Here is a 14,792-nt window from a genome sequence, read left to right as displayed (position 1 = left end):
CCATGGCTGCGTCGAATAAGCGACTTCTGGATATAAAATGACTGTCGTGTCTAAGGTAAAATTAAAATGTTCCCGTCCAAGTTAAAGGGTTATCTCGACTGGGGAAGATATTTGGTGTAAGTGCGCACCAGGCATTAATAGTAGAAGATTTTTTCATTTTGTAGAAGATTTTTTCATTTTGTGGAAGATTTTTCTTGCCAACTGTTTGGTGTTTGTCAACCCAAGGTTTGACATCAGAAATGAAATACTGTCGAAAAAAAATCAAATATTCATCAATAAATAACAACTACCTGAGGTGCGAACAAATAGGCAATCGAGTTCATTTGTTCTAACAAAGTACGATTTTGTCTTCGAAAAGTTAAATTTGCAGGTATCGTAAGAAAGAAGTCTTGATTTTTCAAAATACATCCAGGGATTTTGCTTTATAAAAAAGGAAGTCGTGTTGGCGTACCCTGTAATCCATTGTCAGAAAGTACACGACGCTAAGAAATAGTTTACGTGAAACAAAGGGATTCCGGTAAGTTTGTCTCTTCAAAATTATATCTGACTTCTTTCTCCTGATAATCTCCGTCAGTAATTAGATTTCTTCCTTTCACCTACATCATCTACATGTGAGATGGAATTCCAATTATCTATATATTTTTGTCTACTGCTTTTAACTATGCCATACTACCATAGAGAAGCTCAATTAAACCCCACAGTCATTATTAAGTCCAAAAGAACCCAAAATGTTGGTAATAGGAGACGCTAATTCTGAATCATGTCACGGAGAATATTTTCAAGTAATTTTTTTACTCTTCCAGTCGTCATAATGGAAATTTAATCACCGAGCAAATGTCTGTAAAAACGGGAACCTATTTTTTCAAACAATAATACAAAATGCTAATTCATTTCTCCATGTCTTACAGATAGTTAGTTGATGTTAATAGCGCTCCCAAGTAGAAGATATAACAAGGATGATGTTAATTAATGTCATAAATGGCACTAAGATTCATGCTCTTGTAGAACCTGAATACCATCTCTGCTTTTTTCAGCGAAAGTGGAAAAAGTCAGTCATCAGTGAAAAATTACGAAGCATTAAACTCTACAGAGGGGTTAGTGAACGATAAGGGGGTTTGCGAAAAGTAAGTGGGCAATTGTTCATTGGACAATTTCACGCTTGGGAGGTGGGAGCGCTCTGAGAGTCTCCAAATGTGCGCCAACTCAAGAGTCATGAAGTTAGAAAGAGGAATTAGAAGAAAAAATGAACTGTTAGGAGAAGCATTGATGCTCATATCGAAGGAAAGGGTATTTATACATTCACTTTAATCTAATGATGGACGGTGTTTGAAACTAGGTCTCATATTATATTTTCGGAAAGGTGAGAAGGAGGCAATGAGTGAATGATACGGAGGGCAAGGAGCGGAACGGATAAGGGGGGACAACCTTCATTTTTTAGCTTGATTGTTTTGCAGCTGGGGCGGAGGGGTTGAAAGGATATGCCTAGAGGGCGTAGTGGACGATTATTGGGCTTGAGGAGGTCTCGTCTGGGGGACATGTCATATTTAGAATATAAGGGAGAATGGAAATAGGTGAGATGATGTGATGTTACTAGTTTTTCACAACGAAACAGTTCCTCGGAAGCGCATTGAGTGTTCCAAAAAGTACGAGATACACGGAAAACAGTTGACGTTTCTGGGCTTGGAAGTTTTGAAACGTGAAGTGTAGAGGGTGGAAGGGTAAGAGAAATTTATGGTTTCCAAGGGTATGATTGATTCCCACGATTGTGTATTACGAAGTACAATTTGATGATATATTTGTGCACGGCAGGAGTGTTGTCACAGACTCAAAGGACATATATGGATAAATTGTCAAGCTTGAATATTTGGTATGAATAATATTGCAGACATAGGAGTGTTGTTAGTTGCTAGGCAATATTTGCGTGGACTGATGCATTTAATTTACAGCAGTCGATTGTCAGAAGGTGTACTTTACTTTTGAAGCAAAAAGTTCATTCTGCTTCAGCAAAAAAAAATTATTATATTGGAGAAAAACCTTTTAAAACGGGAGCAATTGTTAGGGAGGAAGGAAAACTAAACTCTTCAAGGGGGGCTTAAGCGCGCAATGTAACATAACATCGATAATATACGTATATTTCGGAATGCGAATTCATTTCAAGCGGACATGAAATCACATATGAGTTGTATGAAACTTGACAAGTCAATGAGTGACCGATGCAAGTTTTTTTTTCGATAGCGAAGATTTTTCCCATGCTCGATAAATAAAAGTGGACACAGTGAGGGTGAGATGAATCATTGGATTTTTACATTTTGAAGAGCAGAGTTAATTTCGAGTTCGTGAGGGTCTATGGTGAAAACAAATTTTACAAAAAGAGACAATATTCATATGAAACATCCGGTTGGAATGAATAAAAAAAAATTGAAAACAGCTCACTGCCCCTGTGATTGGAGTCAAAAATCAATTATTTTGAAAAATTATAAAAGAAAAATCAAATAATAACTGCGTCCTAATTATTGGAATGGATGTTTCTCGTCTTTTTATTTGAAAACTTCTCTTAAACAAGTAGGCACTTTCGGGTGGAATACATTCGTCCGCATTGCCATAAAATAAATCTACTTTTTAGATATTATCTTTAGAAACGAACGTATTTAAGGCTTGTTTATATCGTGGGCGTCCAAAACACGCTAAAATCATGAAAAATAAATGTTTTGGACGTCGTCGTCATTTATTTAGAACTCATTAAAGCCCTGCACTTTATTGAGTTATAATTCTAAAGCGAACGCGAGCTTGAACAGCACATCAGGATTGAGTAATAATCCCGAGAGGTATAATTAATACCTTGTGTTCTCTTTCTCGTTGGGCGAATGAAAATCAACACCAACCCCCTCGCATTACGCTCCGCCGGCTCAGAGCTGAGGAAGGCACTCTCAATCCTCGGGACTACACCTGCCTTCACTCGCAACTCAACATCCAGTTGCCATCCCACCAAAACCCTAAACTCTCCTCTTCTACTTATCACATTTAACCCACTCGCCTGCGTCTCTTCGCACTCCTCAAAAACCCACCCACCCACGCTCTCTCCAACCCCCGTATTCCCGACATTCCCCCTTTTATCACATCCTTCAAGCCTCCCTGTTTTCCTCTCCCTCCATTACCCGATCCCTCCTCCCGTGCCTGCCACTACTCCCACCTATCCCCACGGCTCCTACGAGGTCCCTCCCCGCCCCCTCCGCCGAATTTCCCTCTTCCAAAACCCCTCCCCAACCAACCTCCCGTATTTCTTTTTTTTACGGCCATTCACATCCAATTCGCACCGTCGTTACTCCACGCACCTGCTTCTCTACCGCTCAACCAATTTTTTCTCATCCACATTTTTTCCCTGCTCTCTTTTTCCCTATCCCTCCCTTCCTCCTTATCTCTCCCTCTTCCTCCACCTCCCTCCATATCCCTTCCCGTGCCAATTGATCTCTCTCTGCTCCGCACCGCCGCGTCCCGAGAATCCCGAGCGCTCCCTCGCACGACCCCGGGTCGCCGGTGCACGCGCTATCTCCGCCATTGCTCCATCGCCCTCCTCGCCCCCCATCCCGCAGCGCCGGCCATATCTGTTCCTCGCATCACTCGCCCGCGGTACGCACACACGCAGCACTCTCTCCTCACCCTCCCTCTACCCCCCCATCACGCTCTCTCTCTCTCTCCCTCCCTCTTCCGGCCTAGGCGCCGAAGCCAGGTTGGTCCCGGAACTTGAATTTCCCTTCCCTCATGTTTCGCATCATGGAACGGAACATGCGAATGAAAACCGAGATGGGGCACGCGATTTATTTTCGCGTTCGCGTACCCTCAGTTCAACACGTAATTTGATAAATTTAAATGCTAACAGATGTGGGTACACCAATGCACAGTATGAGGTACCCTTTTAATTTCTGTCCGTGTCACCTTTCTTCTAAAAAGAAAATGGAGTAGGCCCCACGGAATTACTTTTGCCTACTATTTCGATTCAAGATGAATAGCCTGAAGTGAAATTGTAAAAGTTACAGATTTCTCATATCATACGGAAAAAATGGATCAATCTCATTCGGTTGATAGGCAATGATTGCACGTTCGAGGCCATCAGGAAGCGGCTTCTGCTATAATATTGCCTTCGTTTCCGAAATACTTATTATTTTAAACGTTAGATGGCCAAGTAATTCGAAGCTTGATAAATGCAATTATTATCTCAGCATATAAAATTAGATTTATTTTGTACCAAAAATTATTATCTTACATGTATAAGAAACGCTCAACTTAAAGACGATATACCTAAATATATACGCGTAAATAAAAAAAATGAAAACCAATAGTTTTAATATTTACTGGCCTTAGGCAGGTTTGAATTTGCTCTTCCAAAAACTACTCCTCAAGTCAAAATTATAGGCATAAATATATACAGCTCATTATTTTACAAGATTAATTAATCCCCAGGAAAGTCAAAAGTAGGGGAAAATAATCTTGGTAAAATAAGATTTACATAATAACCACTGCAAGAGTAGCATGTATACTATATAATAGAATATTGAATATATTCGATGAGAAGGCAAGGTTACCGTAAAATTGATAAATAATGATGAATAAATCGCTGATTTCTGTAGTCGGCTGACATTGAACTGGATCTATCCGAGTTAAGAAATGATTTCCCGACTACGAACATTACTGCCAAGTCCAATTTACAGGACAAAGTTTTGATGAATTACCAACACCAGAAACTGAGAGAATTCTTTACCACAGGAAGATTTTCGCTTAAACTTCATAAACGGCTACAAATCGACCTGGAAGGTCATCTAAAAAAAATGAGCTAATGCCACATTTGGAAAACTTGGAATTTTCCCTCTCTCTTCCTGGTCTCTCCCTCCCTCCCTCCCTTCACGGACTCGACGAGGCCTTCCGTAGACTCCCATATTCCCCTCCTGTCACAAACCCCCGTTCTCTGCGACGACAAATTATTTACCCACCGTATTGGAGACTCGAGTTTAACTTTATAGCGCGATTTGACGTACTAAATGGTCTTTTTTTGATTGATTGTTTGCCTCGCTAAGTATTAGGGTGAAACAAGTTGTCGGATCTCAACAGGATTATAGCAAGCAGGGAGGGATCCCAAGGTAAGCCTAAGGTGCGATCTAAAGATGCGTCAATCAAAGTGAGACTCAGAGGTTCTAATGTCTTCCAAGTGAACTACAAAGAAAATAATCCCATCCTGCGAAGAGTTTCCGTTCTTTATGTGTGCGCAGAGTAGCTGAAATCCTCAATATATTCCCAATGCTCGAGGTCTTTTAAAAGCAAAATTACGAGTATGATGGACTTCTGTAATCTAGAGAATGGAATGACCTGCGTGATCTGAACTGCTCCCTTACAAATGAGAAATGTATGATTAATAACGAGTAAGTGCTATAACATGATCCACAAAATTCTTCAATACACGATGTTTGAATTTAATTTGTGTATAACTCATTTCAATCACTCGAAATGATATAAATAAATGCATGGAAAATTTGAATCAGAAAAGAGGAAAGCAAAACGGTTTCATTTCTTGGAAATTAAATGCTCAAAGAGATATTTTCAAAAGACCTCTTTAGCATGATTCTAGCTACTCACCTTGGCATGTATCAGTAATTATATAAACTAATTGAAAAATTAATCACCCTCAATAAACTCTGTGAAAAATTAAAAAAAATAATTTTATTGTTTCGATTATTTCGAGATAATATTTTTGTCTATGCTATCTTTAAACCTTATACTGAAAATACGTACCTAATTAAGAGCAACAACAAACTCAATAATTACTGCTTTCTTCCAACGATGAACCCTCTGAAAATTCTTGTCTTTTGCATTTTTGTCTCAATATATATATATTATATTATGCATATGGTCTCTATATAGGGTATATATTGATTTTTGTTTTGACGATAATCGTCTGGATGCTTGAGCTTTTGATGACTACTGCAGCTAGGTAGTTGAAGGTAAAGATATTTTCCTTAAATATTCTTACCGCCTAAGAATATACAAATTTCCAAACTTCTCTTCATTCAACTCAAATTACCTATCAATTTCCTTTTATCCTGCCCAACAACACTTAATACCTTTTTTTAACTATTGCCTGAGTCAAATAGCTTTACCACGAGCAATCTGAATCTCTCATATCGCTACAACCTCGACGGGCCCTGTGGAAAGCGTGATAGTGCCGAAAGATTTCAATGAGTCGCAACGGTCAAAGTATCAACTATTTTCTATTTATTTTTTACTCCCCTGATATTGAGTAAAGGGTTGTAATAGGAGAAATAGGTTCACACAACTCCCTAACTAAACGACTTGCTTGATTCCAGGAACTTTTGCCTAAGAAGCGAGACCGGAACCTATCAGGATGACCCAACCTTTCATTACAAAACGCACCCGTGAAGGTGAAAGAATTAACTACTCAACTCTTTCACAGCTCTCTTTTACCATAGTTTGCTCATTAGTATCATCAGAGTAGACGATTTTTCTTTTAAAAATTTCTGTGAACAAAATTATTTATCATATCCGGAATTCGGATTAAGGCAGACAACTTTTTCACTTCTAAACCATTGTGTTTTATACGCAATACTCGTATATGTAGCTACATAAACATACGGTTTTTATTATGCGGATTTAATTTGAATTTCTTGAATCATGTTAAGCAAAATAACAACAGACTTTTGACACACCGTCGGATGCCCTATCTAATTTGTCCTCGATTGATCAGTTCATTTATTTTTATGTACTTTTTGTCATTTTTGTTCAGTTTTTTATCAACCTCACTGTTTTCAAAGATGTTCATTCTTCTTTGCCGTAATTTTGGTCTATAGTGCAGAGTAAAACGTTCATCTGCTGATAAAGTAAAAACTTAAACATTTTATCGATCTGTAAATCCTTTCTTCTTTTTTCCGTTATTTTTATATTCATTTTTGCTCGCATATCTTTGCACCCCCAACCCTCCAAAGTACTTTTGATCATTTATTAGAATTAAAAATTGTTTTTTTTATATTTCGCAGGGTTCCAAAATTTTCAGCATTTTCTCTCTCATTTAAATTTTTTAAGGAGCCCGTTGGGTATTCAGTTTTTTGTTTCCCTCTTTACATCTACACTTGACACCTATATGCCTTACAATTTTATGGCGCCTAATGCGCGCTTTGGATACGTCAAATGAAAACAAAATGCAATCTAAACAAATATATGTTAACTTTTATTTCACTCATTCAAATACGACCAGAGAGTTATTGGTTATTTTCTATTATTGCAAGCACCGCAAATGTCTCTCTTCATCAGCGACTTTGACAACTCTCTGCAGTGATGATATCCTTACTTCACAGGGAGGAAGATCGATATCTTTGAAGCTTTAGCATGGAAGAAATAACGAAGTTATATGACCTAAAATTATAATGTTCACTTGAATTTTCTAAGAAAGAAATGAAATCTTTCGAGACCTAATACTATTACCAAAAAATCACCACGAATCCAAAGAAAAAGGTTTTTCCTTTAAGTTCTTTTCACGAAAATGTTCTTTGGATCTATTGTAATTGTCTTGGTAAAGTAAATAAATCCCAAAGATAAATGGAGAAGGACCAATTATTTCCAAACTTCAAAACTACTTTCCTATGGTAGGGTAAATATAAAACATACGGTAGGATTAATTCATAATGGAAACTGAATTTAAACATGAGATCCTGAGGCATTCTGTATTAAAACACTACCGCTAAATGAAACCTCTGGATATAAACATTTTTTTTCACAAATGGCTTGATTACTTACATAAAATGAGTACAATATTTGGTAATGTTTTTTATGAAATCAATCAGAAGGTTTAATATTCCATCTTATATTCCTAATCGCTATGTATATCTATTTCTAGGAAGAGAAGAGAATATATATGAAGCAATACATAAATTCAAGTTTTAGACGAAAAAGTGTGACCTGATCGGACAGTATTGATAAAAATAACAGTTTCAGGCTTAAATTTGTGGAATTCCTTATTAATGAGGGTGGAGAAAGAAACTTTGCACTTCCACATAAAGATGTGGAAGTGCAAAGTCTTTATGTGGAAGTGTAAAGTTTCTTTCTCTGCCCTCATCAGGAAAGTATTAAAAAAATTATTATTCCAATAAATTTAAATTAAGGTTTCCATTACGCTGCCTAACTCAAAAGAAACCGACGTGAATGGATATTGAAGTACTTTACTATTACCGAGTGTCCATTGAGATATCACTTGATGTACCTGGTATGACACACTTTTTTTATTTTAAAAGGAGGAAAACTTATGTGGATGCAGAATAAACATCACTATAATAATTTGAAGTAGGAAAAAATCAAGACTGAATTTTGAAGGTGTTTAAAAGCGAAGAACCTTAAACAAAACTCATGTAGTGGATATTTGAATCAGCCCTCTAAGATGAGCTCACAGCGGATGATGCGAACCTCTAAAACGTTTTAAAAAGGTGCCATAGCTTTCAATTACTTTATTTCGACTCCTTTCTTTGCTTAAGGAAAAGAAAGGGGTCGAAATATAGGGTAACTGTGGAGGGTAATTTTATTTCATGCATTCATTAAGAAGCTCCTGAATCAATATATGTTGTGAAATAAAAAGAAGAAACGATAAACTCCTTAACTAGTTATTAAAGGATATCATTAGGTTTTGAAACTCTGTAAATTGATTTTATTAAAACATTTCCTGACACAAAGTTAAAAAACGAATCCAAAATAAGCGCATCACTATTTCGAGAAATGAAAGGTTAATAGATTTAAGCAGATATGAAAATGTATTTTAAAGCCGAGTCGTACATAATTAATTCGTATTTATTATGTATAAGCTCAATAATATTTTAAACTATTGCACATTATATTCATTTAGTATTCATAAAGTAACATATTCATTAAAGTAGTTTTCCTATTACTAATGATATAGGCCGAACAATGAAACAAAAAATAAGTAGCTGATATATATGCCATATATTCATTATTCAATGCAACTGTTAGTGTTATTAAACATTATTATTTACAATTGAGACTAAGTAACATATGGAAAATATTAAATAGCTAGGCTAGGTCATGGAGTTCCCAATCAACAGAGGAATTCCATCAGTTACAAATATCATATTCACAACTCATTAGCAAAAATTGTATTTTACCGGTCGAATGGCTGACAACATCTATCATATTGCGATGTAATTAATGAGCCCAAGTGTTCTCTCTCTCTTCAGTTTTATTTTACGTTGTATGAATTGATTTACAAAATTAATAAAGAAGTATATTTCATTCATATGCAAGAATATTAAAATTATCTCTTTAAAAAAAACTCGCCCAACTAAACATTACAAACATTCGAACATCAAAAGGAATAGTTAAAGACACGTAATATAATTAAGCAGGGATTTATTTTGCATCCCAAAATCCTTTAAGCTATTTCTTTAATTGTATCAACCCAAAATTCGTTCACCGTACCTGATTCGATTGAGCCACTTAAGAGCAACCGCAGTCTCTTCAATTTATTTGCACGGTTGAGACCACAAAGGAATAGTTCCTGAAATTCTCGAATCACCATAATGTGATGGAGAAAGCGCTCTTTTCAAAACGTCTTTGCGCGTACATATTTTAATTCCTTATGCTCCCAAGGGAAATATTTTCAATTAGGTATGCATCACAAATTGAATCAACTGTTTTCACTCTGAGAGAGATCCCTTATCGGCATCCGCACATTAAATATGATACTCCTACCATTCCCTGCTTGAATATCTATGGAAATGAGATAATAGTGTTTAAAAAGGTACTTGGAACTCAAATATTTAAGGAATTAACTCTTAGGCAGGTCGAAATGACGGAATATTAATATTATACCGCACATAAAGTTATGTCATGCCCAAAATATTCGCCAGTAACTATTAGTTTGTATTATTTCTTTTCTCGATATCTACCCTCACCGCTCCTATTTTTTTCACCTCAAGGGCAACTATGCTAACTGTCGGCACGAAGATGAAATTTTCACGGGTAAATACCATGCATATCGATTACTGTGTATGCAGGTATATTGCTTGGCCTTCGCACACCTATAAAAACTTTAGACCTCGTGTTTTTCCAAAGCCCTCTCAGCTTTACCTCTGGTTAATTGTTGTTTGCCACCGGCGGATATGCCTAAGCCTTGCTCACATTCTCTCGCAGGCTCCTTCCTCCCTCTCCTTATTACACAAATCTCATCCATGAAGGGGGCTTAACTGCCTCACGGTTGGCGTTATTGCCAAAACGGTTTCTGGAGGCGCGTGGTAAGTAAAGGGATGGCTAAGGGCTGCGGGATGGGTTGAGGGAAACGGGTGAGCGACCGTGGCATTGGAGTGGGAGGAGACAGGGAGAGTGGTGGGCTGGGACGCGCTGAATGGGCCGAAGGATACGGAGCTGTAATTAAAGTGGCACACGGTTCCCGTTTAAATGATCCAGAGGAATAAGGATTCCTGGGGTTTGGAGTGAGGGAAAGCCCGGATACCTAAGTAATACGCGCGCCACGAATCGCTGCGCTCCTCTCCAAAGGTGTATGGATGTACGCTTTGGTGTTTCGAAAAGCTCAGCATAGTTCCCTTTGAAATAAGTGCGGATAATAAAAGCGACCGCAGTAAGCAGATGATAATACCTTCAAAGTTTCCCTCAAAATGATGAAGTCTCTTTAGCAGGAACAATGCTGCTATAATCAAGGAGAGACAAATATTTCGGGTAAGATTTACATATTGTTAATACAAACCAGGAGTTAAACGTAAAAGGAAGGATTTCAAAACATGAAACGCAATTCGTCGAGCAGAAAGATCTGAATCGTTGAAACGGAATCATGTACTTAACATAATTGCACATGGGTAATACAAGTCGTAACTACTGAATCTCTCTTAAGTCGTTTCCCGTGAAATAAAGGAATATTTTCGTTGTTTTTCACTCACAAATAAAACCAATGACATAATACCTACGGTTAATATTCCATATTCAGATTGATAACAGAAGAGCAAAGGAGAAATATTAACTGGAAACTTCAGTAATGTATAAGTTTAACTATGCGAATCTTTGCTTTTATCAGAGATAAAATACATGCACTCAAAACCAACGAGATACCATTAAAAATTTCCCGTCCAGGACTTAGAAATATTACCAAAAAGGTTTCATTAACCTGAAAACTGGACTTCTAACTTTAGAAGAATGTACATTTGTCGGTTATTCGTTTTATCAGCAACTTAAACATACTGAAAATTGCATCCGTAAACATATTTGAATTGAATTATTTACCCTTCAAAAATGTTGAAAAATCGTATAAATTGGTTTATTTATAAATATCGAAAACATTCCGGTCGCGAAAGTTAATTTTTTTGAACAAAGTATAATTAAAAAAAAACATTTCTTGATATGCAATGAAAGTTTTCGTAGACTTCAAATTAATTCATGTTAATAATCAATAATCAAGTTTTAAGACAAAATTAATTGTATTCTTTCAATGAGAGATTGAATTTCTCCAGTTGGTGAAGTATACTACGCTGCCTACTGCGTCAGTAAACATTTCAAAATTCTATACTACCTACAAGTGAATTTAACTGAAAGGCTTTAAAATCATTCTGAGGCGAGAGAATGATTGATGTATTCTCTTTCCTTTATCCTGTCAGAAGTAGGCTGTCCTGGCAGCAGTAACGCATTACCGTCGTTAAATACTTGACCTGCGAATGAACGACATTCCCCATATGTTTGTATTCCTGCAAAGTTAACCTTATCACCAACTTAAAACGCCTGAGCACATTTCGACCAGATTTCGCCTGCAATATTGTCCTGCTCGGTGGAATATTAGCAGACGGAGAGAGAATGAGAGAAGAGCTGATGGTTGAACGAAGAAGTGGTAAGGGAAGAGAGTAGAGGAAGCAGGAAACTGAGGTGGGCATGGTTTTGATGACACAGGTTTGGATATACATACATACTAACGCACATATGGCACGGCACGTGCGACCGTCGGAGCGTCGAGAGGATTCAGTCCAATTAAAAGCATGCTAGGCGACCAATGCTCACGTGTGCTGGCTGAGCCTGACATTAAAGTTCGCGCCCAAAAGCACGCGTGCCGTCCAGAGCGCAAGGCATACATCGAGGGAGTCCAATTGGCTCGAGTTTGAAGCGAATCTCGTGAACTGGGGCTCGACGATGACTCGTTCGACCATGAAGGCAGTTCTATATTCCGAGCTCGAACGAGCGGCGTAGTCGTTTAATTTCAGGGTTGTAATATTCAGATCGTGGGGATCTGGATGAAATAGTGTTAGATGCCGTTTTCGGAAGACCAGCGTGTGGAAAACATATCATAACGGAACCATAGGAAATTCAAAATTTCATTGACCCCATACAACTAGTAAAATATGACCTCGGGTTTGCACAATATTCGCTTGTCTCCGCGCTGTTCTTCGAATGGTTGCCGAAGTACATATTTTCATGTTACTATCATATGGGGAAAAGAAGTAAACATTTCCGAAGACTCTATTGTGGAAATTTCCATCTAAAATGGATCTAAGTAAGCATAAGTTCTACGCGGAAAATGGAACTCTGGATTAAACTATAAAAGTCACCAAAGTACTTGATCACAGCTAAATAATTTCAATAATACCCATAGTAATTAATCTGAAGATTTTATTAGCGAGGTTGGATTTTTCCCATGAAATTGTAGGTGAAATTCACACTGCATGTGCATATTGAGGTCAATTTCTATCATAATATCACCTTATAAAGCTCTCATGCCCAGAAAAACATACAATTTAAGTTAAGCAAGGATTTTTCAAACGAATAGCCATGCATTTGAACCCGATTCGCTTTATCCTGTAGTAGTTGATCAGTGCATGCTCTCTTAGATACAATGTTCTTTAGATCAAGATAAAAATACTAGCTTAAAAAGTGGCGTTAAACTGCATTAAACAGTTATCCCACTACACGATAATACAAATAAATAGTGGCACACGAACGCTCGTACCATTAATGATATTTTTTCGGAGGCAATCCATTAATATAGTGCATGAATATTTTATTTGGGAGGATCTTGGGGCCTCAATGAACTGGGTGGATAGGGGTTACTTGGTAGATCTTTCTTACCTCTGCCGTGCGAGGATTCCCTCGTACCGAGGACAGAAGCCAACCTGGGCCTCTCCTCCTCCAGCACCGTCTCCGCCGAGTCACTCCAGACTGCGAAGAGCGTAGCGACGCAGCGGAGGTGTAGCCGACCGTCGATGAACGAAGAGCCTTCGACGTCCGCCTCAAAGTATGAGGTCCATGTGACCTTGCCCGTAGGTGGGACCGGCTTCCCAGGCGCCCAATCCTCGGGAGACGCCGATGGGTCGGGGTCCGTCTTCGAATCTAGATCCTTGGACTGATAGCGACGAACCAAGCTCTCGTTCAGCTGGAGAGGAGAGAGAAGTGGAATGGGGTAACTTGAATAAAATTTAAATATACGTCTATAGCAGAAAACAATCTATGCTAGGATGAGCACAGCCAAATTTAGCGTGATCATTTTTACCCAGCGTTAGTTTTATTGTCCTTTTGATTACCAGCAGCACCTTTTCCATGCCTAGAGAAGAATTTAACTCATGAGAGCTGTAGTTCATGCAGCTGTTGTTTATATATTTCCATTTCTCATAGCTTTTGGTAAATAGCAATTAAACAACAGTATTTAAATGTTGTATGCCTGATGGAGAGCCACTGCCTCCAAAAAAACCTAGCGGTGAGGGTAAAAAAGAAACTTTACACTTCCACAATAAAGACTTTTTTTACCCATATACCTTTACATTTCTACAACATGTTTTAATGCTGCGAATCACCATCAGGTGATCTTATCGGTGGTTGACGGGGTACCAAATAAACGTGGAAAACTGCGACAACCATGTAAGACACTAAATTTCCAATGTTATCGTAGGGGCTGAGACTGGGATTTCAATTCTACCCGGTGATGGATACACGGTTGAATGGGATATGACGCACCCAAATAAATTTAAATTACCTTTCTAATATGAAATTGAATAATGAGAAGTCCTTCTTGCATAAATATTACAAATGGCCATTCAGTGGCTCCCACTTTTCATAGTCAATTCGCCGGTAACTTTATTAAGTAAGAGGCAGAGAATAAGGAAGGAAGGGCTGAAACGGGATTTGTCAATCACATAAGGTTTAATTGATATTCCTAGCCATATTGTTTGACGCCTGATTTTGACCATGTATTAAAGGTGATTCATGAAAGACTAAGGGGGAAACAAGGTGTGAAACGAAACGTCAATTATGACCTTCTTTTATTAAATTGCGTAGTTATTAAAGTTATGCCACACACAAGAAATGTTTGGCAGCATTTTTTCGTGTTGCCATGAGAAAAAATTTAAACATATGAACATGAGGGAGTCGAAGAACAAGATAACCATTTTAATCATTGTGCTTGGCACTAGGGCTACTGTTCTGGATGAAATTTCATTGATTACTTCTCTAATGTAGTAGGTACGGATATACTATAGTAAGTGCCAACACTGAATTTACGACACTTCCCACTTTCTATCCCAATCCGTCAACAAGGGCCAACAAGAAGAAATGCGAACCCCTATCAAATTTATTTTCGGGACTTTAAAAAATATAAAGGCTCCGTACAATAAGTATCGTGACTGGCTCGCTTTATCCTCAATGGATCGGTGGATGGGGGTCCGACCGGTCGGCTCGGTAGAGGGGTCCCCCACCACTCAGGTGCTCTTTAGTTCAGTCGCCTCTGGGCATGCGTTAAGACA

General features: G+C 38.0%; 1 protein-coding gene across 1 annotated transcript in view; it reads right to left on the bottom strand.

Moving 5' to 3' along the window:
• Positions 1–14,792, bottom strand: part of LOC139688186 (uncharacterized) — a 435,789-nt gene that overhangs the window by 116,578 nt on the left and 304,419 nt on the right. Inside the window, exon 5 of the mRNA XM_071585613.1 lies at positions 13,126–13,429. Coding sequence (XP_071441714.1) covers positions 13,126–13,429 — 304 coding nt within the window. The remainder of the gene's footprint in view (positions 1–13,125; positions 13,430–14,792) is intronic.

Source organism: Hetaerina americana, unplaced genomic scaffold (genome assembly GCF_022747635.1).
Source record: "Hetaerina americana unplaced genomic scaffold, ioHetAmer1.1.p SCAF_2, whole genome shotgun sequence".
Lineage (NCBI taxonomy): Eukaryota > Metazoa > Arthropoda > Insecta > Odonata > Calopterygidae > Hetaerina > Hetaerina americana.
Note: the sequence above shows the minus strand (reverse complement) of the source record. Positions and strands in the feature narration are given on the sequence as shown.